Source organism: Quercus lobata, chromosome 10, assembly GCF_001633185.2.
Source record: "Quercus lobata isolate SW786 chromosome 10, ValleyOak3.0 Primary Assembly, whole genome shotgun sequence".
NCBI lineage: Eukaryota > Viridiplantae > Streptophyta > Magnoliopsida > Fagales > Fagaceae > Quercus > Quercus lobata.
The window spans coordinates 64696110-64721873 of NC_044913.1; the positions used below are offsets into that span (position 1 = coordinate 64696110).

Genomic DNA, 25764 nt, shown 5'->3' on the forward strand with positions numbered 1-25764 from the left:
CAGCATCTAATGTTTTTTTTTAATAAATAATTTATCAATTTTAACTAAATAAAAAAAGAAAAAAATAGAATTAAAAACAATAAAATTAGATCAAAAATCATTTTGAAGAACACAAGAACATCAACACAGTAACATGATCATAGATTTTCTCTTTTTCCTATTTCTCTTCAACGTTTTAGTCTTCTCCCTTTCATTTTTCTTTCTTTCTTCCTCCTTTCTCTTAACATCATCGACTTCATTGACAACAATAACAACGACGATGAAGATGGCGGCTGCAAAATCGAAGTTCGATCAAAAGAGTGGTTGTGAGCATATTGTTAAGTCATTCTGGGTAGATCCGAGGTCGATTCCTTCGTCTTTAATGGCCCCTATTCTTGATGTTGGTGGTGGGTCGGGTTTGGTGGCTGTGAATCGTGGGTTAAGGACATGCAGCGACGGTGGGCTGTCGTGGGCTTTGTGGGTCAGGTCGTGGGCTGCCGTGAATTTGGTTTTGGCTGGGTTCGTGACTTTTGGTTGATTTGAGTTGCTGGGTTATAATGTGTTGGTGGTCGGCAGTGGTGTGGTTGGTGGGTTTGTGGTGGTGGTTTTTTTAAAATTATATTTGTGGTTGTTTTTGGTGGGTTTGATATTGAATTTTTTTTTGGGACAATGAATTTTTAGCCATGGGTTGTGGCAGCTGGTTTTATTGGCAGTGACGGTGGGTGATGTTCGAGAGAGGTCTGATCGAAGAGTAGATGGCGGAAACTGGGACGATGCAGCTCGAGGATTCTTGCTTCGTGCCTGGGATTTTGAATTCCTTCCTTTTTGTTTGTTATTATGTTCTTTGTGTTTTTAAATTTGAGTGTGTTTGGTTTTGGGTTTGTGCTCTTGTGTTCTTGTGATGATGTCTAGGGTTTGGTTAGGATCTGGGTTTAGGGTTTGTTTTTTGTTGTAGATTGATTATAGGGAAGAACATTAGGGAAGAACATGAAGATGTTCTTTTGAAAAAAATAATGAAAAGAAAAAAGAAAAAAAAAAAGAAATACATTTAATTAATTAATTTTATTTTGATGTGTTTAGTTATAAAGAAAGTACAAGAAAGGAAAAGAAAATGATAAGAAAATAAGGATTAATTTGGTTTGAAAGCCAGTAATTCATTTTAATTAAAGAAAGTAAAATTTTTGTTTGAAAGTCAGTAATTTTTTTGTTTGTTTGTTTTTTTATTTTTATAATTAAAATTGAGTAATTAATTAATTTTTTTAATTTTAGCATTTAAAAAATGTCAAATAATTTTTTAAATAATAGTTTAATGCTCACGTCAGCCACGTCAGCTTTTGCCATGAGTTGGGTGATGGAAAGGACTTAAACGTCAGGCATTAATTGGTGTAGAGACTAAAAGTGGTAAAAATAAAATGTAGGGACTAAAAGTGCATTTACGCCATTTTTCTATTCATTCACAATACAAAGGACTAGAGCAGATCACAATAGGTAATGGTTAGGCTCTACCTATCAACCATATTGATAAAGCTTCTCTTTCTACAAAATATCATAACTTTGTTCTTAAAAATGTCCTACATGTCCCTAGAATAGCCATGAACCTTCTGTTTGTTCATAAATTTTGTTTGGATAATAATTTTTCTTGTCATTTTGATGTTCATGAACTCAAAATCCAGGATGTTCCTATTAGGAGAATCCTCTACAGGGGCTTGAGTGAGAATGGAGTTTATCCAATCTACTCCAAGAATTTTATCAAGCATCATCCACCTGTTAAGCATCATTCTCATTCTATCACTAACCCTTCACAATCACATATGCCTATCTCTACTTCCTTTCATGTTCAAAAAGATAAAAAGTGGTTGTGGCACCACAGACTAGGTCATCCTAGTGATAGTATTCTTAGAACTGTACTTTCTTCTAGTAATAATAACTCAATGAAATGTACTGATTCCTTGTCAAATTCTGTATCTCATTGTAAACATTGTCTCAGTGGGAAAATGCATAAATTTCCTTTCAATAAATTTGTTTTTCTTTCCTCTAAACCCTTGAATTAGTTCACAGTGATGTTTGGGGTACAGCTCCTATTACTTCTATAAATGATATTAGATACTATCTTGTTTTCATTGATGACTTTTCTAAATTTACTTGGGTTTATCTGCTTAAGAACAAGTCTTATGTGTTTGATGTTTTTAAGTATTTCAAATCTTATATTGAAACTCAATTGAACACACAAATTAAAGTCTTGAGCATTGATGGTGGAGGTGAATATACTTCTAATGCTTTTAATCATTTTTGCTCTAATTCTGGCATTATCCATCAAACTTCATGTCCTTATACGCCTCAGTAGAATGGTACTGCTGAGAGGAAACATAGACATCTTGTTGAATGCCCCCTTACAATGTTGTCACACTTAAAACTCCCTTTATCCTGTTGGTCTTATGCAATCTCTGCTGCTACCCATATCATTAATAGACTTTCTACTCCTCTCCACAACAAATCACCTTGGGAAATCTTATTCAACTTTAAACCAGATCTTCTACATCTTAGAGTTTTTGGTTGTACATGCTTCCCTCTTCTTAGACCCTATAATAAACATACCCTTCAACCACACACAACACCTTGCATCTTTCTTGGCTACCCAGCCTACTCCAAAGGGTACATTTGTTTAGACCCTCAAACACTTCGGATTTACATATCGAGGCATGTCTTATTCAATGAATCTGAATTCTTCTCTTTCCAATCAACTTCTTTACCTACTGGTTCTTCCTTAGATACATCCTCACCATCTTCTGTTGCCCATTGGTTATCTTTTCTTTCCCATTTTTCTGCTGACACTCTTTCACAGGCTGTTGTCAATTCTGAGGTCAGTCCAACTGCACATGTCTCATCTCTTGCTCCTACTCCTTCTCTACCTCACACATTACCTACTTCTCCACCACTTGTTTCTGAATCTCTTCCTTCCTCATCTCACTCTCCTTCTTCATCTTCTCTTCTTACACCTCCTCTAGTAGAGTCATTGCCTTCACCTACTGTGCCTTCTGTGCTTGTTGCTGTGCCTGCTCAGAATATATACCCCATGATCACCATATCCAAAGATGGCATTTTTAAGCCTAAGGCTCTTGCAGTCACTGTCTCCAAACCTAAGCTTAAAAATGCATGGAGATAGTGACGTTCTGCGTTAGACTCACTATATCACCAGAATTTCCCACAGAACTATGTTGGATTCGTCAAGTCTTGCGTGATCTTGGTATCTTCCTTTCCTTTCCACCTAAGCTTTGGTGTGATAACGTTTCTGCTCTTGCCATTGCTTCCAATCTTGTTTTCCATGCCCTTACCAAACATGTCGAGGTAGATTATCACTTTGTTCGTGAACGAGTTCTTCGCCGTGATCTTCAGGTTCGTTACATTGCCACTGGTGGCCAATTGGCTGACATTTTCACTAAGAGTCTCTCTTCATTTCGATTTCAGTTTCTCTGTTCCAAAACCATGGTGTCTATTGACCCCTTGGTTTTGAGGGAGGATGTAAGTCGAATCAGTGACTCTGCAAAGTCTACAAATGAAGAAGGTCAAGAACACACTGTTCCAATGGTCACTTGAGTTTAAATATTACTGAGACTTAAAACGTTGATGTTTGTCTAAATGATAAACTGCATCGTGTCTTCCTTATGCCGGCATAACTTATTCAAGGCAACACACGGTGTCGTTTTATACAGCTGTTCTTCCTCATTGAGCACGGGCTTGACTTCCTCTGTTTTCAACCAGATAGACCATCAGATATTTTTGTGTAGAGTGGAGATATTTTTCTGTACAGCTGTCATTTTCTGTTATAGAGTTTCTAGAGTTTGTTAGATAGGATCCTTCTAGAAGCTTTTGTATACTATATATTGAGATGTACGTGCACGAAACTGATTAAGCTTGAATAACCAATTCAGAGAGTTCTCTTCCTAACTTTTCTCTCTGTTTTACACTTTCTCTCCATTGTTAAAGCTTCAAGCTTTTCCTAATTCTTACAGAAAACATATGCCAGATGCTTCCCTTGGTAATCATCCATTCTGGTATTTTCCACATCTGTATTGCAGTGTAAATTCTCTCCCTGATGACTACTAGTTAGAATTTCTTCTTCACCATCTTCCCTACCCTTATTTATTGAAACAATCATTTGGACAATACTTTGAATTGTTATATATATTTTGTTGCTCTTCAATTCCCTTACTTACGAGTTTAGAACTCTTTTTGATGCTTTATGATTGAGGAGAACATTGATGCATTGAGGGTAGCAGGAGTTTCCTACAACCCATATTTGTGGCAATAGTCCACCTGTACAGAATACATAATTTCTTTTGTGAGATGCGAATCCAACAATGGTCATTCTCTTCCTGTCAGCAAAAATTTTTCTCATTTTTTTTCCAAGATATTATAATTGTTGCTTCTACTACTATTATTATTAATATTGGCTTCTTCAGAATGCATAATACTGGAATACCGAATACATTCTTGCCAATGGAGCTACCAATGCCACCTCAGGCATCTTGTTTACTGTGTTTACATAAAGACAGAGACATGGTACTAAGGTTTACAAGTGGGTGACCAGGTGTGGGGTTCTACTTCATCTAGCTTTTTTTTGAAGGACCTTGACCTTGAGGTCTTCAGCAAGAGGCAAGAGTTTTGAGTTTTGGGGCCACTCCATCTCCATAGGCAAGTGGGGCAAATGCATGCGCTCCATCTCGTCCACACAGTATACATCCCCTGGGTCAAAGATGATTCTAGGAGACTTTCCCATCTTTTAATTTAAAACGTCTACAAACATGTCGTTTGATATATTGTTCTTCATTTTCATATGACAGCAACAACCAACGTGCCAATCTATGACATGAAGAAGAAGTCTACCTATCATGTTTCTGTAATGAGGCTAATGTTCTAAATCTTTTTTCTTTTTTTGGGTTCGATGAAAAATAGTGAAAAAATAGATTTTACTACCTTCTTATTTGAGCATGATCTTAGTAACTCCTCTATCCATTGAGGAATCAATGTGTCAAGAGCCTAGACGAGAATGAGGACAATAAGTGCATGCTCGTTTAAGTAAGTTGAGCCAAAGCTTGAATTTAATTCAATCCAAAATACCAGTGATTTTTAGGCAGTGGAGACAATAGTACATAAGTCAAACCAAAACCAATATGCGTCACATTGTCACTACTGAAGACCTCTAGTTGGTTATGTAGTAAATCAATCATTTGGAAAATAATGTGCTTATTATTTTGGTGGTTAAATTAACTTCATCCTTTACCACAATCATGTTTTCAGCCTTCCTTGTGTAGATTTATTGCGCATCCAGAAGAAGTCATATGAATAGATGAATAGTTTAGAAGATAAACATAACATATAAATTCAATACAAACTTACTCTTGATCTACTAAAAGTAAATAAGTTTTTTTTAAAAAAAAAAAAAAAAAAAAAACTAACCTAACAATTTATCCACCCTTATGTATTTACCCAAATTACTAACAAAAATAAAAATTTAAAATGATAAAAAAAATATAGGTTAACAAGCAAATAAAAGTCAGAATTATCATTGAATTGATAAAAATATAAAGAGCAATCCTACTATTCTAGTAATATTATAGAGTAAATATTATTATATATGCTTTATAAAAAGATGCATTTGCTTCTACAAATATTTTATGTTGAAACAAATAAGTGTAATTGCATTAATGAAGGCAAAGAGAGGTATTTGATATCAAATGATATCATGTCAATGGTATCAAAATGTGTGAGACTTGTTAGCAAAAAAAAAATTACCTCATTAACAAATTAAAAACATATTAATGGGTAATTATTTGTGTACACTTGATTGAAAACAGAGCATTTTCATAATTGAAAGAGAAGTAAACTTGACACTCACTAGGGGAGTGAGGAAGCACAACTTTCTACTAAGTGGCTAGGGTTTTGGAGAGCCTCCCCCTAGGGTTCAAAGAAACTATAGAGAAGAACAATCACTTTGATTCTGTTTTTCATAAAAGAACGATTCATTTTCAGCCAAAATAAATAAAACATCAAAGAGGTTGATTGAAAACAAAGCATTTGGTTAGTGGTATTTAATATTTATATATATATATAAATATATATATATATATATATATATGGATTAGTAGCTCCGCAACATGCAACCATTAAAAACTCCCAGGAATTAAGGTTGCTATTTGGATTCTCACTAAAATAAGCAGCTATTTACACCAAATATTTTCCATCTGTTTGGGGCCTGCGAAACCGAAGGAAAATGATAGAAAAGTAGAAAATTTTATCTAGCCTTTTTTTTTTTTTGAGGTAGTCAGCAAGAGGCAAGAGTTTTGTCTTTTGAGTTTTGCCAAATAGTATACATCCCCTAGGTCAGATATGATTCCAGGAGAGTTTGACTTTCCCATCTTTCAATTAAAAACGTCTACAAACATGTCGTTTATGATATATTGTTTTTCATTTTCATATGACAGCAAACGACGAACGTGCCAATCTATGACAAAGTCTACCTATCGCTATCATGTTTGTGTAATGAGGCTAATGTTCTAAATCTTTTTTCTTTTTCTTTTTTTTTTTTTTTTGGTTGGATGAAAAATAGTGAAAAAAAGAAAAAAAGAAAAGATATTGCTACCTTCTTATTTGAGCATGATTATAGTAAATCCTCTATTCATTGAGAAATCAACGGGTTAGGAGCCTAGATGAGAATGGGGACAATATATAAGTGCTCGCTCAAGTTAGTTGAGCCAAATCTTGACTTTAGTTCAATCCAAAATACTAGTGATTTTTAGGTGATGAAGACAATAGTCCATAAGTCGAAACAATATGCATCACATTGTCACTCTTGAAGATTCAAATTTATGACCTATATCATACCAAGAGTCACAGCTCAAGGTGGTTATGTAGTAAATCAATCATTTGGAAATAAGGTGCTTATTAGCTTGGTGGTTAAACTCATGTTTCCGACCTTCCTTGTGTAGATTTATTGAGCATCCAGAATAATATTTAGGCACAAGTAACTTTCGAATTCTGACCTTCCTTGTGTAGATTTATTGAGCATCCAGAATAATATTTAGGCACAAGTAACTTTCGAATGCTCAAATTAGCTAATTAGATAAATCGGTTAAACCTAGATAAAACTATAGAATTTAAACTTGTTCCAAAGTTTCTAAAATCATCCCAAGCCCCCAAGTAGAAAAATGTTATAAGAAATTCTCTTGAACATGTGGTTCACTATTCTCTCAATAATAAGATTTCTCAACCAACTATAATATTTATTTAACAACAAGCAATATAAATAGATGATTTTAGAAGTTAAAACCTAACATTTAAATTTGAAAGAAACTTAATCTTTCTACTACAAGTAAATAAGATTTATTTAAAGACTAATCTAACATTTTAGCCAACATTATCTATTTATCCAAACTAATAACAAAAATCCTTCTCAAAAAAAAAAAAAAACTAATTACAAAAATAAAAATTTAAAATGATAAAAAAAAGATACTCCTATAAGATAACAAGCACGTATTGAAAGACCAAATTATCATTGAATTGATAAAAATATAAAGAGTGATTCTAGTAATATTATAGAGTGAATAGTATTACATAAGCTTTACAAAATAATGCGTTTACATTTAAACATAACACAAAATATATATTGATAGAAAAACAAAATATATCATTGAGTTAGCATCGATCACAGTTGTAAACACGGACAGACCACAAAAAAAAAAAAAAAAAAAAAAAAATGGAAGAACACGGACAGGCCGCGTAATCATAATCATAATGTTTTAAAATAAAAGGTAGGGCCCATAAAATGAATACCAGACCAGACAGGTCTCCGGCAAAGCTAAGTTGGATTGCCACGTGTCCCAAATTTGAATAGGCTTAAGGCTTAAGGCTTAGCCAGTCGGTCCCATAAATAGGGTGTCAGTGACTCTCAAACAGACACTTACATGCATATGTAACTTGCCTCTCTGTTTTCTGATTCCTCTGCTTTTCTTCGAAACCTCAAAAAACCCATTTGTTTTTGCCTTTTTATTTCTTCCATTTCCAAATATTCCTTTGGATTTCAATTCCCAGGTATATATTTTCCTCTCTCTCTATTTTACTTTATTTACAATCAATTCTATATTGCTGTGATCGGTTTCGTTTTATCATAGATCTTTTTTTTTTTTTTCTTTTTACTTTGATCACTCCTTCATTTTCGTTTATTGTCGATTATTTTTCGCTTTTTCTAAAATAAATTATGTGATCTGTAACTTTTTTCAACTTGTTGCTTCATTTCAATCTCTGATCATATGGAATTTGATGCAGATCTAATCTAGATCCTACTTTTAGATCTACTTATTCTATCTAATATGAATGTATGATTAAATTTCCGACATTTATATGATAGATATTATAATACTTCGTTCTGCTTAATAAATACCTTTTTATTTTGAGTGTTGCTCTGAAAGTTGAATTGATTGCTACCAACATGTTAACTTTCTGACAAATTAGATCAAACCTCTGTTATCTGTTTCATTGTTTTGATCTGCATTTGCTTTTACAATAATAAGTCAAGATCTGGTATTGAAAGGGTTTGACAATTATTTGTATAACAACTTGGATGGTCCAGATTGATTATATTTTTAGCAGTTAATATGGTTTAAAAAAAAAAATTATAAACCGAGTAATGATTCTGTTAGAATTATGGTTAAATTGTCACGATTTTCTAACCACTTAAACTTTTGGGACTATCGCTAATTTATCATGGTATCAGTTCAGATGGTCCTTCCTCTAAGTGACAATGAACGTTGAGTCCATATATCATGCATTAACCATAGATAAAATCATCTGTGTTCTTATACATACTCTAGTCATCTAAAAACTTTCGTTATGCATTGCATGTGATTAGCAAGTTGATTACAGAATTTAATTCTATGGTTGCTAGTTCAAGTGCAGTGGCCTTTATTTCATTTGTTAGTTCTTGCCCATTTTCTCTACTTTACTTGTTACTTCTTGTATCCTGGTTAATCTTAATAACTAATTCTTTTAACCTTGGAATTGTATTTCTATGAAGGCATGGCATCCTACGATAAGCCTGAAGTTGTTGAAAGGGATGCTAAGGACAAGGAGCACAAGGACGATGACAAACCCGAAGTTGCTGAAAGGGATGTTAAGGACAAGGAGCACAAGGACGATGACAAACCCGAAGTTGCTGAAAGGGATGTTAAGGACAAGGAGCACAAGGAGGATGATAAAGAGGAAGGGAAAGGTGGTTTTCTTGAAAAGGTGAAGGATTTCATTCATGACATTGGCGAGAAGATTGAAGGAGCTATTGGATTTGGGAAGCCAACTGCAGATGTGACAGGGCTTCACGTCAATTCTATCAATCTTGAAAAAGCGGAGTTTGTCATTGAAATTCTCATAAAGAACCCAAATCCGGTTCCTATCCCTCTGATTGACATAAACTACTTGATTGAGAGTGATGGAAGGAAACTTATTTCAGGGTTGATCCCAGATGCTGGAACGATCAAAGCACATGGTGAGGAGACTGTCAAAATACCAGTTACTCTGATTTATGATGACATAAAAAACACATATTCTGAAATTAAGCCCGGAAGCATCATTCCATATAGGATCAAGGTTGATCTCATTGTGGATGTGCCTGTTTTTGGAAGAATAACTCTACCACTTGAGAAAACTGGAGAGATCCCTATACCTTACAAGCCTGATATTGATATTGAGAAAATAAAGTTTGACAGATTCTCCTTTGAAGAAACTGTTGCAGTACTTCACTTGAAACTGGAAAATAAGAATGATTTTGACTTGGGGCTTAATGACCTAGACTATGAGGTTTGGCTGTGTGATGAGAGCATTGGATCTGTAGACCTCCAAAAATCTGCAAATCTTGTGAAAAATGGAATCACTTATATTGATATTCCCATCACCTTCAGGCCTAAGGACTTTGGCTCTGCACTTTGGGACATGATTAGAGGAAAAGGCACTGGTTACAGCATGAAAGGAAATATTAATGTGGATACACCCTTTGGACCAATGAAGCTGCCCATCACCAAGGAGGGTGGTACTACCCGTATCAAGAAGAACAAAGAAGATGGTGGTGATGATGATGATGATGACGACGAGGTAAGTTAGGCCTGTAGCTCTCTACTAAGAGGCATATAGATACATCTATTGATGTCTTATGCAATTTTTTTTTGAGTATGAAAGGGTATACATGTTTTTACATGCATCATCTAAACAGTTCCCTCTTCTCTTTTGATGCCTTCTTCTGACAATATAGGCCTCTTCTTTCCATGTATTAGTTAAGAAAATGGTTGATTTACTTGGTGTCCATGGTTACAAGTGTGCAATGACCTAAGTTAATACCATCCAACAGTAGCACGCCAAATAGATTGATAGGCCATTTTAATGTTCTTTTGCCAACTAGATTGATAAGTCATTTTAACGTTCTTATGCTTGCACAAGAATTAAGCTGTGGCCTTGTGGGACTGCCATTAAGCATTAGACGCAAAGATATTCACAATGCTGTCCTATAAACATTGTGTCTTTTGTGCATGTCAGAAGAAAAATAAGTGGTGCCTTGTTACCATCATTTTAATGGAACAAATGAAGGAATATTTCGATGCATATGTATACAAGTGTGTGCATTGACAATTTCCTAGTGACAAATACATGACAAACCCATAAATCTATATTTTCATGTAATAGTTAAATAGCTTCAAAAGGATGTGCATCAGGGATTTAGTTATGATGACAATAGCAACTCTACCTTAGAATGCCATTCACCTGGCGCATCTGTCTCAAATTCACCCATATGAATTGGATTCATAACATCCCTGCCTAATTTTCCCAACCTTCAAGATTAACATTTGGAGCATGCACCCCATTAGATTAGAGTTTACACTTATTTGGTTGCACCTAGGGAGAGGTAAGGAAAGGATAGTGAAAAAGAAACCAAAATATTTTCCCTTAGATTATTGTTTCTTAATGTTCATAACAGACCAATGAAAATACTTATATGTTGCATTTTCTTGTGCCTGCAAAGCTGCGACGCTCATAAGTTTTTTACTTCTTGTGTGCAGGAATAGAGGCGACATTGGCAGGAGTGGTCATATTTGTAGCTGTGGTATGTTTATCAGTAGTGGTCTATTAGAATAATAGATAAATAGGCACTTGAACTTGTGGTTTTTACATATAGCAGTGCTGTACATCTCTTGCAAGGTGAAGTTTAGTAGTTTTATATATGTGTGTTTATGAATGTATTATTCTGATGGATATGAGGTCTGGCGCTCTTTAGCTTGCATGCCCACTCTATTGTTGAGATGTTTGAGCAGGAGATGAAATTGTTGTCTTTTCACTTGTGATATTGTTGATATTAATGAATCGACTTCCCATAAGATGATACTAGAGTGCTTCATTTCTTTTCAAACATATTTGCTTTTCTTTTGCTTAATCTTTATATGCAGAAATATTGATGCAATTGTGGGTCGCAGTCCTGTGTATGAGAGGGATGAGGCCATGGTGTATTAAATTTACGTGATAGGCCAAGAGCCTTATATCTTGGCTAACACCTCCGTTTCTAACAAATACGTCTAAGTTTCAAATCCCCCCATTCTCAACTATCGAATTATCACGTATATATATATTGTAAGTGAACTTCTTTGAGTGATTGAGTATTCTTCAACCATCAATTTTCGTGTTATTGATCATCCAGTACCTTTACTACTTGTTACCCCATTGTTATTAGAGCAAACAGATGGTTGAAGAAAGGCCTATAATTCTTAGTTTGAGAGTGTCATGTTGGGAGTGTTTTGGTGCTAGTAGTCAAAGTGGCTTGGCAAACTTGTTCATACTTGTTTTAGAAAAGTAGTATTCTTTATTCGGGCTATTTGTTCAACTACCCATCATTTTTCTCTCCTTCCCCTCCCAACCAAACACCCTTCTCACCCATTTTCTTTGCTATTTTCCACTCGTCTTATATCATTCTCTGTTTGTTTGGTTCGAGGGAGTAGAAAAATATAGAGATTGAAAACTCTTTTGCTTGGTTGAGTAGAAAAGTGAGAGGAAAGAAAATGTAGTTTATTTAATTTACTTTTATGCCCCTAGTACATGAAAAATAATTTTTTTAATTACTACAAAATAACACAATTAATAAAACATCTAGCCAAAAAAATAGCTAATAATAAAAAAAATGTTGAGTTTCATATAAAAAAAAAAAAAGAAAAGAAAGAAAAAGAGCCAACCAATGTGTGACTATACTTAGAAAAAGGAGAAGAAGAAGGAGAAAGAGGCAGAATTAGTGGTAAAATTTCCAAAAAAGAAGAAGCAATATTAATACCTAAAAGGGAGGGTAGATGGGTAATTCACATCAAACCCACTCTCTCCCCACTTTTCTCTCCAGTTTTTTTATTTTTTATTTTTTTTATTTATTTTTTTATAATTAGGGAGAAAACTTTTTCCTTTTAAATGGTGGGCCGCAGGAGAATGCTCCACCCCCATTTTCTCCCCTCCCTAACCAAACTCTCTCCTTTCCCATTTTCTCTAAAACTCCTCCACCCATATTTCTCCCCCCAACCTAACACCCTCCTCTCCCCTTTTTTCTCCCCCTCTATAATTTCACCCATAATCAAACTGACCCTTAGTGTGCTTAACAATAAATTGGAGATAAAAGTTGTTTACCATGATCTCGCCAAAGTAGGAGTTTAATGCACTTGGTAAGATTTTTTTTTTCCCCAAAATAATCTCTTTTACACAATTTAAATTGTTTGAAAAATGAAGGAAATGTGTAGTGGATCTTACAACAATATAGCATAAAGGTAAAGAATCTTCCCACCCTCTCTGCCCAAAAAACAAAAAAATAAAAAGAAAGGAAAGAAGGCATGTAATCATGAAATATGTGTTTATACATCTGTCATCCCTTGAACCTGGATTATGGTAGGAAATAAAAATAACTAATATGTGTTTATACATTTGTATTCATGAAATATGTGTTTGTATATCAATTGTTTTGTCTCTCTTTTTTTTTTTTTTTTTTTTTTTTTTTTTTTTTTTTTTTTTTTCACATTAGGGTAAAAACAAATGTGTTGTATCAAATTTGATGGTATGACACAAAATAACTTATATTTATTTTAGTTCATTCATTCTCATATTATCTTATTCTTAGATATTTTATTTAAAATTCAACAAATACCAAAGACAGTTTCATTCATATTCTAATGCTACAATCATGAGTACTATTCAAAAGAAAAATCAGTTTTTAACATTTCACTACATGAATGAAATTCAATACTTTTTTGAGAAACCATAACCAGGTGAGCATGTTTAGCTAGAAAATTAAAAATAATAATAAAAAAAAGATTAAAAAAAAAGGACATAGGAAAAAGTAATAAATAAAATTAAATAAAGATGACATAAGCAACAAATATGCTGAAGGCAACCTGTATCAAATTTGATGGTATGACACAAAATAACTAATATTTATTTTAGTTCATTCATTCTCATATTATCTTATTCTTAGATATTTTATTTAAAATTCAACAAATGCCAAAGGCAGCTTCATTCATATTCTAATGATACAATCATAAGTACTATTCAAAAGAGAAATCAGTTTTTAACATTTCACTACATGAATGAAATTCAATACTTTTTTGAGAAACCAGAACCAGGTGAGCATGTTTAGCCAGAAAATTAAAAATAATAATAATTAAAGATAAAAACAAAAGGACATAGGAAAAAGGAATAAATAAAATTAAATAAAGATGACATAAGCAACAAATATGCTGAAGGCAAACATAGCCAATTCTACATAATCATTTCATCATGAAATGAATGGTACCCAGTAAGATTGGTTTGAGATCCAAATAATTCATTGCAGGTCTAGTGCTAGGCCCAGCTATTGTTAGGGTTTGATCACTTGCCTTGCCTCATAAACCTGTTTACATAATACAACCATCATCATCTTACCACTCTTAGGCCATTACCCGAGTTACAAGCTAAACCAACTAAGATTGGCTATAATGAGATTGATAACAGTAACACTTAAAAAAATAACAAATCCACAATGGCAGTTAATTGACTTAGTATTTTAGTACTATCAATGCATTAAATCAAGTCTTTGACCTATATTATAAAGGGAGATATTCACATTCGATGCATCAGTTTGGACTTTTTTCAACTTATAGGCTGCAAAAGCAGACAAGAAATATCCATGAGATATGAATTATAATACCAAAAAGAGAAATTACACCATAGCACACGGAATCCATAACATGGTCAGGGCCTTGTTCAGATAACTAAATATCGATATAAATTTGACCCATGGTTGCCATAGACTGTACAAAGGAACTTCAATAGAATAATTAGTATCAGATCATGCATGTCAGATGGTGATGGTTTTTAGTATCGATACATGAAGTCAAACACTAATTGAAGCTCATTAACACGTCTCCATATACATTTAGGATCAAAATTGACACAAATTTTTTTTTATGAGCATTGGCTGAGATCTGAGTGTGTGATGGTGAGTCTTTAGCTGAATGCACATGGGTGGAAATTGGCATGGGCGATCTTGTATTTCTAATTGAACCCATAGCTGTGTATTTGGACAATTCCTCATGTTGGAGCAAAGTCGCAGCGTCTCTCATACCACATCCATATCACCAGGAGTTCTCTTTGGATTCATAGCCTTGGATATCACTGGAGAAAGCACATCTTGCCTGGGCTCAAGCTTATGCATTAGATACTCCTTCACTGAAACAACCTTACCCATATTTGCTCACCCTTATTATCTTGCTTTCCTCTTTCAGTAGCAACAGAGACAAAATAGGTTTGTGGAAAGCACTCTGAATTTCTGATATCGCAGCAAAAGCTGATGCCAAATTTTCAGTTAATGTCCTTTTAAGATTTGTAGGCATCTATTTTTCTTTTTAATAGTAAGATTGACAGTGCTTTCCAAACATGCTTCCCAAAATTCTTATGCATTGCTCTTGGATTATGTCTAGTGGTTTCCTTGTACCCCTCAGGAGCCAGCTTTGATTCAGATGCTGAAAATCAAATGATAAGGGGCATTAAGAATTAGGAACCATGTTGGAGTGTTTCCATTTTACCTCACAAAAGCAGTAAATGAATAAAGAAAGACAAAGGGGAACAAATGTGTTGAGCAAAATAAGGGTGTAAAAAATATAACCTGGGGCTCCAAAGAATTCAGCATCTTCTTCATCTTCATCATCATCAAACCTAACAACCCAAGAAGGTGTGGTGCTAAAATCCTGATTATGTTTCTTCAAGCTGAGAGCATGTCAAATTCTTGGCCTTCTTCAATTTGGTGGGAACTGATTTCTTGTAATGATAAACTTGTTCCTTCTGGGTCAAGATCCTCTGCAAATGTAGGAGATGAGGAGGTAGGCAACCACTTTGAACCTTATAAAAGGTGTGTTCAAGTCATGGAATTTTCATTCAAGATTAAATGAAGACTATAACAAATATACCAAGCTGAAAATGCTATATATGGTTTAAAAGTAATGGTCTGAGTATGTACCAGAAACCTCTCTACCACCAGGACCAAGACACAACTTTATGTAGGATGCTTACACGGCCCTGATGGCATGGGTGGAATTACCTTGGAGAAGCTTCAAAGAGGGGCTGGTAGGACTTTTAGTGTTGTCACCACTTCTTTGAATGCAGTCAAGTAGAGCCATTTTCATAGTGTATTTATGCCTTCAAATATATGTTGGTTTTGTTGCTCCTTTTATCTCCTATAACAGAGAGACATGTAAGAGAGATGAATGATGCTCAAGAATTGGCTTATGGGATTCTTGCATGGTTCTGGAATACATGCATTTGTGCACATGAGCATATATATGAACTTTATAGCTGTTTCCTGGCTGCAATTAGCAAGCATATTGAGTCCTCAGATAAACATATGCAACAGATGTGATAGCTAGATGGTGGATTTATAGAGAGACTGAGAAAGCATATGGTTCTAGCTTTTCATTTTTAAAATGAAATCAGACTATGACCAAAGCATATACAAAATGCTATTTCTTAATATTCAATAAGAGCCATTATTATTTCAAAACTGACAAGTCAAAACATTATAGTGAAGACAATGCAATAGTAACAAGTAGACCAGAATTCCTAGGTAAAATAAATCCAAAAAATTTGAGGGAACTATTTGAAACCAAAATTTGAAGGTTTACATATGCTATGCAATAGAATATGTTGCAGTACATAGAGATACAAGTTTGACACAAAAAATTGACAGGAAATCACTTTAATAACCATTATGACACAAACTACAAAATGTTTTATCTAGTAACATAGCCAACAATTGAGAAGGATTTTAGATGAGATATTGTTTATACATTAAGGGCCCACTCGGAACCGTTTAGCTCATAAACATCTTTCTCATAGGATATTGTACATTTCTATGAAATCTTTAAACAAGGGAACTGCGGATATGGAGCATAGCCTTAAGAGTGCAACATGAAAGTTATCAATATTGATGACCTAAGCAATTTCCCATAAGCAACCTACTTACATAATTTAAGGTCATGTCAGTCAAGGAAATAATAATAATAAAAGGATTGGAAATACCACCTCTATCATATTCTTGTGACTTGTCCACAGTTAGCTTGTAACAGAAAGAATTGTTGGCATAGAAATGGGGATGCCACCGATGAGTAAAACAAGAAGCTTATCTATCCCAACATGATTACCCATGATGAATCCCATATATGACAATGATTTCTATTACCAGCCCATTGGCAATCGAGCAAATACAGAAGTTTCCTATTCTAGTTACGACCTGAATGATCAAGGCAAATGGTAACTCATTAAATACCCAAACATTGACAGATTCTCACAAAACAAGTGCAAAACTCTTTCACATTGTTACCTATCATTGCCCCATTACCTCCAAGTAGAAAAGATGAAACTGTTTAGAAATATTACAGCTCTAAACATTTTTCCAGCCTTTGAGATTCTAAGTGAAGATTTCATCCAAAATAATATACTGAAATTATCTGCTGAAAATGTCCAATGATTGTAGTAGTTTCCACAAGATGAACTGCCTTTCCAAATAAGGTATGTACTCTAGTTGCAATAACAACTCCTTCAATTGCACCTTGTTTACATGTTGAAACAGAGTATACTCCATCACCAAGATTTTTGGTTACTGGGAGTGACTCTCCTGTAAGGGCAGACTGGAAAAGGAAAACAATAAAAAAAAAATCCCACAGGAGAATCTCAGGAAAGTTAAGACCTTTTTAAAAAATAAAAAATTGCAAAAATGCCAGGACCTCTGAAGGATCGTCTCTCTTCTTTTTCAATCTTGATTTCCAATCATTTGCAAACTTCATGGCTTCTACAAAATTTTAATGAATTGAGTTTAAACTAAGTATACAAAATAAGTGAGAAAGCATGACCATGTGATTGGGAATCTCTAAATTGCTGAGAGTAAGACCGAGTTAATAAAATCCCTCCACTGGCTCTGGCCCATAACCAAATTTGGCATTATTTAAGTTAGTAAATCTCAATTTTACTAGAATCCACTTCTAAATTATGAGACATTTTTTTTTTTAGAGAACAACCATGGTTTTATATCAACATTACAGAGGCATTGATTAGCCAAATGAACAATTCCAACACTAAGGCCTTGACCCATCCATGTAATGGTGATCAAGCTAAAATTAAAACCAAAATATTTTCTTTCTTCGCTAATCCAAAAAAAAAAAAAAAAAAAACCTTTCTTTTCTGATATGACTATAATGTTACCATGCAACAATTAGAGCCTTCACTACTAAATAAGCAAATTGCAGACAGTGATATACAGAAAAAGGGTCTTATAAGAACCTCAATTTACTAAGGATGAACTCAAGCACCCATCATCCTTAAGCTTCAAGATCAACTTCTAAAGCCTTCAACTTGAATTTTGTACATTCACCAAAGTTCCAGATCTACATACCAGCAATTTTATACTCATTCAAGCCATTTCATATTTATACTTATTCAAGCATTTGAATTTTGACAGATATATACAACTAGTAGTTTCTAAGGATGACATACTGGACAAATTGCACCTCATCTTTTTTATTTTTATACAGTTCAAATTGCACCTCTTCTTAAATATTGGATTTAAAGAAACTTCTTGTCTTTTTTCTTGGACATGATGCCAATATCTTAAATCTTATATTATGTGACCAATGAGAAATCCAACAACAAAGATTTGAAACTTAAAGAACAAGTTGATTTGTAACAAAGTACATTTCCAAAAATCATTAGAATGAGTTGTGTAAGAGCATCATGATAGGCTAAAATTAAAACAATCATTCAAAATAAATAAATAAAAATTGTTAAATTCAGAATCATGCACCTCAATCTCAGTATTAAAAATAAATAAAGAGAAACTATTAAAATGGTGATTTTACCAAGTTTGATCTTAGTTTCAACAAGTTTGATTACCTCATCACCATAACATCCAACTTAAGTCCTAATTTTCACCAATCTATTCTTCTCACAATCAAGTTTGGCATAGCATTTCGAATTCAATGCTCTATTCAAGAAAAAATTCAAACAAAAATCCAAAAATTCAAAATTCTCCAAGTGCTTTAGGTTCTCAATCAAATACGAAGATTCTCAGACATTGAAAAAAAGAAATAGAACTACAAAACACAAATAGATATAATCACTTACTGAAGCCTCAAAATTCGAGAAATTTTCCATCCGAACAGCCGTAATCAAAGGAAATCGATCTACCAAACGGGAAAAATGGAATTAGGTTTTTCTGACAGAAAGAGAGAGAGGAATGCGTTAGAGAGAGAGAGAGAGAGAGAGAGAGAGAGAGAGAGAAACAAATGCCACTGTGAAAAAAGAAAAAAAGAAAAACCTTTGCATTTGTATGTGTGTGAGTGAGAATTAGAGAAAGAATTTTAGAGAGAGAGATAGAAAGTGAGAAACCTTTGGCTTGTAGCTTCCTGGTGTTACTGATTTTCTACGTTTACAAAACTGTTGATAAAATATTTAATTATTTTTTCTACATTCATCAACCCGTTGATAAAATTTTTCCCAATTTAAGTATTTTTTAGACTCTTTTTGCAGTGATGAAAGTGAAATTTTAGAGGGAAAGAAAACACTAGGAAAGGGAGCCCCTTTATTTTTAACACTTACCTCAAACAGTTGTGCATAACTGTTGGAATATGTATGCTAATTTCTTCAAATTTACTCCACGCCTCCACGGTTGTGCATAACTGTAGAAAATTAAAGCTTCTATCAACAATTTTTAGTAACTGTGGATAAAAATATGTTGAAAAAAATCAAGCTGTTTGTAGTGAGAGAATGTGCCAACTCATAAATTTCAATGAAACAATTAGATCGGAAATTTGGAACCAATTCAAGCTTCAGTTCTTCATTTAGCTTTCCATGGAAAGTTAGTGTGCCACCTGCTTTACTGGTAAGTAGTAGCACTCCTGCTCCTGAACTTCTGTTCTTGAAGAGATAAAAAGTTACCCCAGCCCCAAATAATCATAAAGCATCCTTGACATTGGAAAAGTATTCGCTGATAAAAAAGAAATGACTAATGGCAATTACATCAAAAGAATTGTCAAGTGCTGCTAACTATGGCTTATAGAAATCATAGTCATAAATTCAACATTTTTTCTCTTAAGATTCAGATACACCTAACCGTGAAGGCGATCTTATCTTTTTAAACATTGTACAAATAACAAGCCCTAATTATTAGAAAATTGACAAGTCAAAAATTTGAAAGTCAACATATGCTATGCAGTAAAACATGTTGCTCTAAATGGCAATACAAATTTGAAACTAAAATTGAAGGGTTCTCGCTATAAAATAAGTGAATAAGAAATATGGTAAGTGGGAAAAAAAAAAAAAAAACTACTTTATTCCAAATTGAAATGTTGGAGAAAAGGACATTTGAGAAAAATACCAATTTTAGATTATTTTTAGCATAGAATAGGAATCAAAAGTTAATCTGGATATTTGGAACAGGGAAAATTTTGGACCATTCTGTGTTGAAGTACATGACTGCTAACTGAAGAATAACCAAAATATGTAAATAGTATAAGAACAACAAATTTAGTAAAGAGTATGTGAACTTAAATGTTAGAACCAAAAGAAAAGGATTCATAATAGGTTTTCTTGGAAGAGAGAAATTAAAAGAAATAAAGACGAGAATAAGAGAACTCACAAATTTCTATGAAACAATTTCATTGGAATCAATTTTAAATTCCCTCCATTGTGATTCTTGGACTATGCACAATCTTCTACCAATGACCACTCTTGTTGATTCCATATCCCTTGCAAAGCGACAAGTAAGAAACAAAACATCCAGCTTCAACAACGATTCTAGGATACTTCCATCTAGCTTTCCACAGAAGGGGAGCTCCTCCATCATTGCAGATAAGTAGTAGCAGTTCTTGTTCTAGAATTTCAGTTCTTGAGACGATGAGAAGTTACCACAGCTCCTCTGGAAATGCCAACATCATCAAAATTTAATGCCTCCAACTAAGGAGAAATAGGTGTCAGACTGGCCGAACAGCTCAGGTTACAAAAAGAATATTAGGCTCCAACATCATCAAATTTAATGTCTCCAACTAAGGACATATACGTGTCAAAGCTGGCGGAACAGCTTAGGTAACAAAAGGAAAATTAGGCTCCGAAATGGGTGCTATGTGAAGTATCCTTGACATTGGGAAAAATATCCTCTGATAAATGAGAAATTTTTTGGTGGCTTTTACATTGGAAGAATTGTTAAGTGCTACATGTGGCTTACAACACTGATACAATGACATCAACACGTGAAAACTACATATATATCAAAATATCAAGATGAATAGATGCTAAGTAACAAGTTATAAAATGTTGTAGGAAAAGTGAGAGTGAAGAGGGGGTAATTGGCATGAATGATATACTTATCAGATTTAATTAGTACTCTATTTACACAATAGATATGCTGTCCCTAGTGTCCACATGTTAGTTTTGTTAGTTTTTTAACATCCCATGCTCCTAGCAATTAGTTTAATATATATACATGTCAGCAATTAAAAGAGAGAAAGCAAAGGACATTTGTTCAGGTTAAGCCAGAACAATACCAGACGCACAGAATGACTTTCAAGTCAAAGAGTGTCAAACCATAACTCAGTGATCTGACTACTCAATCTAACTCTATATATTGATTTGGTGACATATGAACACTTGGAGTTGACCTACACACCTTTACATAGACAAACAATTTTGTTTACGTAGATATGCACAATGGGTGGAATTCTTACAATAGATAACCTTGTTAAGAAGAACTTGCCTAAAGTTAATTGGTGTTGCCTATGTCAGTGTGATGAGGAAACCGTGGATCATTTATTGCTCCATTGCAAGTTTGTCCATACCTTGTCAAGTGAAGTCTTCTCCTTGTTTAGGATTCAGTGGGTGATGCCGAAGACAGTAGTCTCTCTCCTTTCTGCATGGTGGAATTGGTTGGGGATTCAATCTTCAAATGTTTGAAATATGGTTCCAGCGTGTCTTATGTGGTTAACCTGAAAGGAACACAATGCTCGAACATTTGAGGACATTGAAAGAACTGTGGACCTGTTGAAGTCTTTGCTAACTAAGACTTTGTTTGAGTGGTCTTGTATTTGGAGTTTTACGCATTGTACTGCTTTGTCTAATTTTCTTAATTCTGTTAGCTTTTCCCATTGATTTGTTTGTATCTGGTTTTTTGCAGTGAGTTCACTATTGTAAACTCATTGTACTTTATATATATATATATATATATATATGCACAATGGGTATAGAACCCAGTCACTGTACAAATATATATAAACTGAATTGGATCTCGCAAAGCACCAATTAAGAAGTCAGTTATATACATGCATTTGAAATGGTAAAGAGAAAGCAGACCTCAAGTACCTCAGCATCAGTTATCATCAACTTGATCATTTCCCCAGATGGAATCTTCTTGCAAGCTTCATGAGTTAGCCAAAAAAATTTAAATGTGTTAGAAACCTTCAAAAGCTAAAACTGATATATAAATATATTAGAACCATCAACGCCTTCAGTGCTGTCTAAAACTTTATAAGAAATTTAAGCTTTGCTTCCACTACTAGAACTGGGGACCACATAACTTCATGGACCAGTAAAACTGAGCTTCCAACCCAAACATGAAAACTTAAATCTGCAAGACCTTCTCCCACCCAATGTCTAATCTCATTCTTAGGCAACCCAACTCCACTTTCCCACAATAAATTCACTCAAATAAACATAGGAATTATGACCAAGCCCAAATTAACAAAATCTATTTTCCATCTTTTACAAAGCCCTAGAAACAAGAACTGGTCCATGTATTATATTAGAATTCCAGCTCATGAAATTGAAAAGAATGAGTATGTTTTCATCAATGGACATAATCAATTTAACACCAAGAAGTGAAGGTTACAAGAAATGCTGAGAAAAAGTACGAGTATGTATGTTCTCTTAAATGGACAAAAAGCAGGCTCTGATAATTGCCAGGACGACATGCATTTTTGAAGTGCAAAGTTGAAGATTTTTTGCAACATTCCAGTAATCAGAGTGGTTGGTGAGATAAATTTCTATTAATTAATTCAAGAAACATTAATCTAAAATATATTTTTTTTATAATTAACCTAAACTATTAAGATGTGACATTTAAGAGTAGGAAATGGAATATACTTGTAGTCCAGGAATAAGTACACTTACTAATCGTCTCTATCATCTTCAGAGTCATCAGATTCTTCATACTCAGAGTCATCATATTCAACTTCTTCATACTCAGAGTCGTCATAGTCGTCAAAGTCTTCAGAGTCCTCAGAATCCTTCCCTTTGATGTATTTTTCATTGATTTTGATGTTTCGAATATGGGGCATCTGTAACCACTCTGCGCTGCTCTCTTCTACACATCTTTTCTCTAAATTGGGACATCGAGCAATGTGCAGATGTTTTAAATCGGTGAGGTGTAGAATGGGAAGATACATCAGCTTTTTGCAGTAGTAAAGAGACAGCTTTTGAAGACAAGAAAGATTGCCCAACCAATTAGGCAAAGCTTCCATTCCGTTAAAGTTCTGTATCTTCAGCTCTTCAAGGGCAGAGAAGGGTTGAATTTCATTCGGGAGAGAGTTGAGTGCAGGACTCCCATGCAATAATAGCTTTTTGAGGGACGCGTACGAGTATTGAAAGGAAGGATAACGCAGAATCGAGAAAGCATTCAAGTTTTTGAGTATAAGAGAATAGAAGAGGATATTGGGTAGTATGAATAGACTTACTCAGCATTGAACTGAATTAGGTTTTGTAAATGACCAATTATGAAGTAAATTATGTACACATAATGCAAATGGTAAGAGAGAAAACCTGAAGTGCCTGGGCATCAGTTGTCATCAAGTTAATTATTTTTCCAAATGCAAACTTCTTGCTATCTTTCTGAGTTAGTCTTCAAAATCTTTGCAACGTGGCAGGTACCTTCAAAAGGTGAAAACCATATATAGATATATTAGAACCATCAACACCTTGTGCTGCCTGAAATTTTAATTTAAATTTACTTGCACTAGTAGGACTGGGGATCACATAATTTCATGGTCCCCTGTAAAACTGACCCACACAGTAGTGCAAAACTCTTTCACATTGTTACCTATCATTACCCCATTACCTCCAAGCAAAAAAGATGAAACTGTTTAGAAATATCACAGCTCTAAACATTTTACCAGCCTTTGAGATTCTAAGTGAAACTTTCATCCAAAATAATATATTGAAATTACCCGCTAAAAATGTCCATCGATTGTAGTAGTTTCCACAAGATGAACTGCCTTTTCAAATAATTTATGTACTCCAGTTGCAATAACAACTCCTTCAAGTGCACCTTGTTTACATGTTGAAACAGAGTATACTCCATCACCAAGATTTTTGGTTATTGGGAGTGACTCTACTGTAAGGGCAGACTGGAAAAGGAAAACAACAAAAAAAGAAATCCCACAAGAGAATCTCAGGAAAGTTTAGACCTTTTTTAAAAAATAAACTACAAAATTTTAATGAACTGAGTTTAAATAGAGCATACAAAATAAGTGAGAAAGCAAGACCTTGTGATTGGTAATCTCTAAATTGCTGAGAGTTAGACCAAGTTAATAAAATCCCTCCATTGGCTCTGGCCCATAACCAAATTTAGCATTAGTTAAGTTCCAGTAAATCTCAATTTTACTAGAATCCACTTCTAAATTCTGAGACATTTTTTTTTTTTTTTAGAGAACAACCATGGCTTTATATCAACCTTACAGAGGCATTGATTAGCCAAATCATCAATCCCAACACTAAAGCCTTGACCCATGTAATGGTGATCAAGCTAAAATTAAAACCAAAATATCTTTTCTTTCTTCACTAATCCAAAAAAAAAAAAAAAAAACAATTTCTTTTTTGATATGACTATAATGTTACCATGCAACAATTAGAGCCTTCACTACTAAATAAGTAAAATGCAAACAGTGTAAAAATTGATATACAGAAAAAGGGTCTTCTAAGAACCTCAATTTACTGAGGATGAACTCAAGCACCCATCATCCTTAAGCTTCAAGATCAACTTCTAAAGCCTTCAACTTAAATTTTGTACATTCACCAGAGTACTAGATCTACATAACCAACAATTTTATACTCATTCAAGCCATTTTTTAATTTATACTTATTCAAGCATTTGAATTTTGACAGATAGATACAACTAGTAGTTTCTAAGGACGACATATTGGATAAACTGCACCTCATCTTTTTTATTTTTATACAAGTCAAATTGCACCCCTTCGTAGATACTGGATTTAAACAAACTTCTTGTCTTTATTCTTGAACATGATGCCGATATCTTAAATCTATATTATGTGACCAATGAGAAATCCAACAATATAGATTTGAAACTTAAAAGAACAAGTTGATTTGTAACAAAGTACAATTCCAAAAATCATTAGAATGAGCTGAGTAAGAGCATCATAATAGGCAAAAATTAAAACAATTATTCAAAATAAATAAATTTTTTTAAATCCAGAATCATGCACCTCAATCTCAATATTAAAAATAAATAAAGAAAAACTATAAAAATGTTTATTTTACCAAGTTTGATCTTAGTTTCAACATGTTTGATTACCTCATCACCCTAACATCCAATTCAAGCCCTAATTTTCATGTAAGCCTTAATTTTCACCCATCTATTCTTCTCACAACCAAGTTTGGCATAGCATTTCTAATTCAATGCTCTATTCAAGAAAAAAATCAAACAAAAACCACAAAATTCATAATTCTCCAGGTGCTTTACGTTCTCAATCAAATACAGAGACTCTCAAACATTGAAAAAAAGAAATAGAACTACAAAACACAAATAGATATAGAAAATAACTTACCGAAGCCTCGAGATTCGAGAAATTTTCCATCCGAATAGCCAAATCGAAGGAAATCGATCTACCATACGGGAAAAATGGAATTAGGTTTTTCTGTGTGAGAGAGAGAGAGAGAGAGAGAGAGAGGAAGAGAGAGGGAAACAAATGCCACTGAAAAAAGAAAAAACGTTTGCATTTGTACGTGTGTGTGAGAATAAGAGAGAATTTTAGAGAGAGAGATAGAAAGTGAGAATCCTTTGGCTTGTAGGCTGTAGCTTCCTGGTGTTACTGATTTTCTACGTTTACAAAATTATTGATAAAATATCTATTTTTTTTTTCTACATTCATCAACCCGTTGATAAAATTTTTCCCAATTTAAGTATTTTTAGACTCTTTTTAC

General features: G+C 33.9%; 2 protein-coding genes and 1 long non-coding RNA gene across 23 annotated transcripts; 1 reads left to right on the forward strand and 2 right to left on the reverse strand.

The window, feature by feature from the left end:
• The first annotated feature begins 7919 nt into the window (after positions 1-7919).
• LOC115965401 lies at positions 7920-11397 on the forward strand. The gene is made up of 3 exons (XM_031084611.1): positions 7920-8067; positions 9050-10116; positions 11076-11397. Exons 2-3 carry the CDS (start codon positions 9052-9054, stop codon positions 11079-11081), a joined length of 1071 nt encoding a protein of 356 aa, XP_030940471.1. The 5' UTR covers positions 7920-8067; positions 9050-9051; the 3' UTR covers positions 11082-11397.
• A 2798-nt stretch (positions 11398-14195) lies between these two features.
• On the reverse strand, positions 14196-23483 carry LOC115963888 (glutamic acid-rich protein-like). 21 transcript variants are annotated; one of them, XR_004085952.1, is made up of 13 exons: positions 22720-23361; positions 21913-21968; positions 21393-21539; positions 20198-20476; positions 19431-19471; positions 19159-19238; positions 18685-18775; positions 17292-17356; positions 16907-17195; positions 16591-16798; positions 15611-15746; positions 15179-15411; positions 14196-15035 (listed from the first exon to the last, which is right to left on the reverse strand). XR_004085952.1 is itself a non-coding variant. In XM_031083113.1 (4 exons), exons 1-3 carry the CDS (start codon positions 23392-23394, stop codon positions 21920-21922), a joined length of 522 nt encoding a protein of 173 aa, XP_030938973.1. In that variant the 5' UTR covers positions 23395-23483; the 3' UTR covers positions 21311-21539; positions 21913-21919. The 21 variants fall into 21 exon arrangements, 1 of the variants encoding a protein (XP_030938973.1); XR_004085950.1 differs by having other exon boundaries at positions 19431-19546; XR_004085945.1 differs by adding an exon at positions 17845-17948 and having other exon boundaries at positions 18685-18743; positions 19159-19546.
• On the reverse strand, positions 16812-25633 carry LOC115963890. Its single transcript, XR_004085958.1, has 3 exons — positions 25389-25633; positions 23645-23951; positions 16812-16888 (listed from the first exon to the last, which is right to left on the reverse strand). It is a non-coding gene; the product is annotated as an uncharacterized LOC115963890 (long non-coding RNA).
• Between the last annotated feature and the right edge of the window lie 131 nt (positions 25634-25764).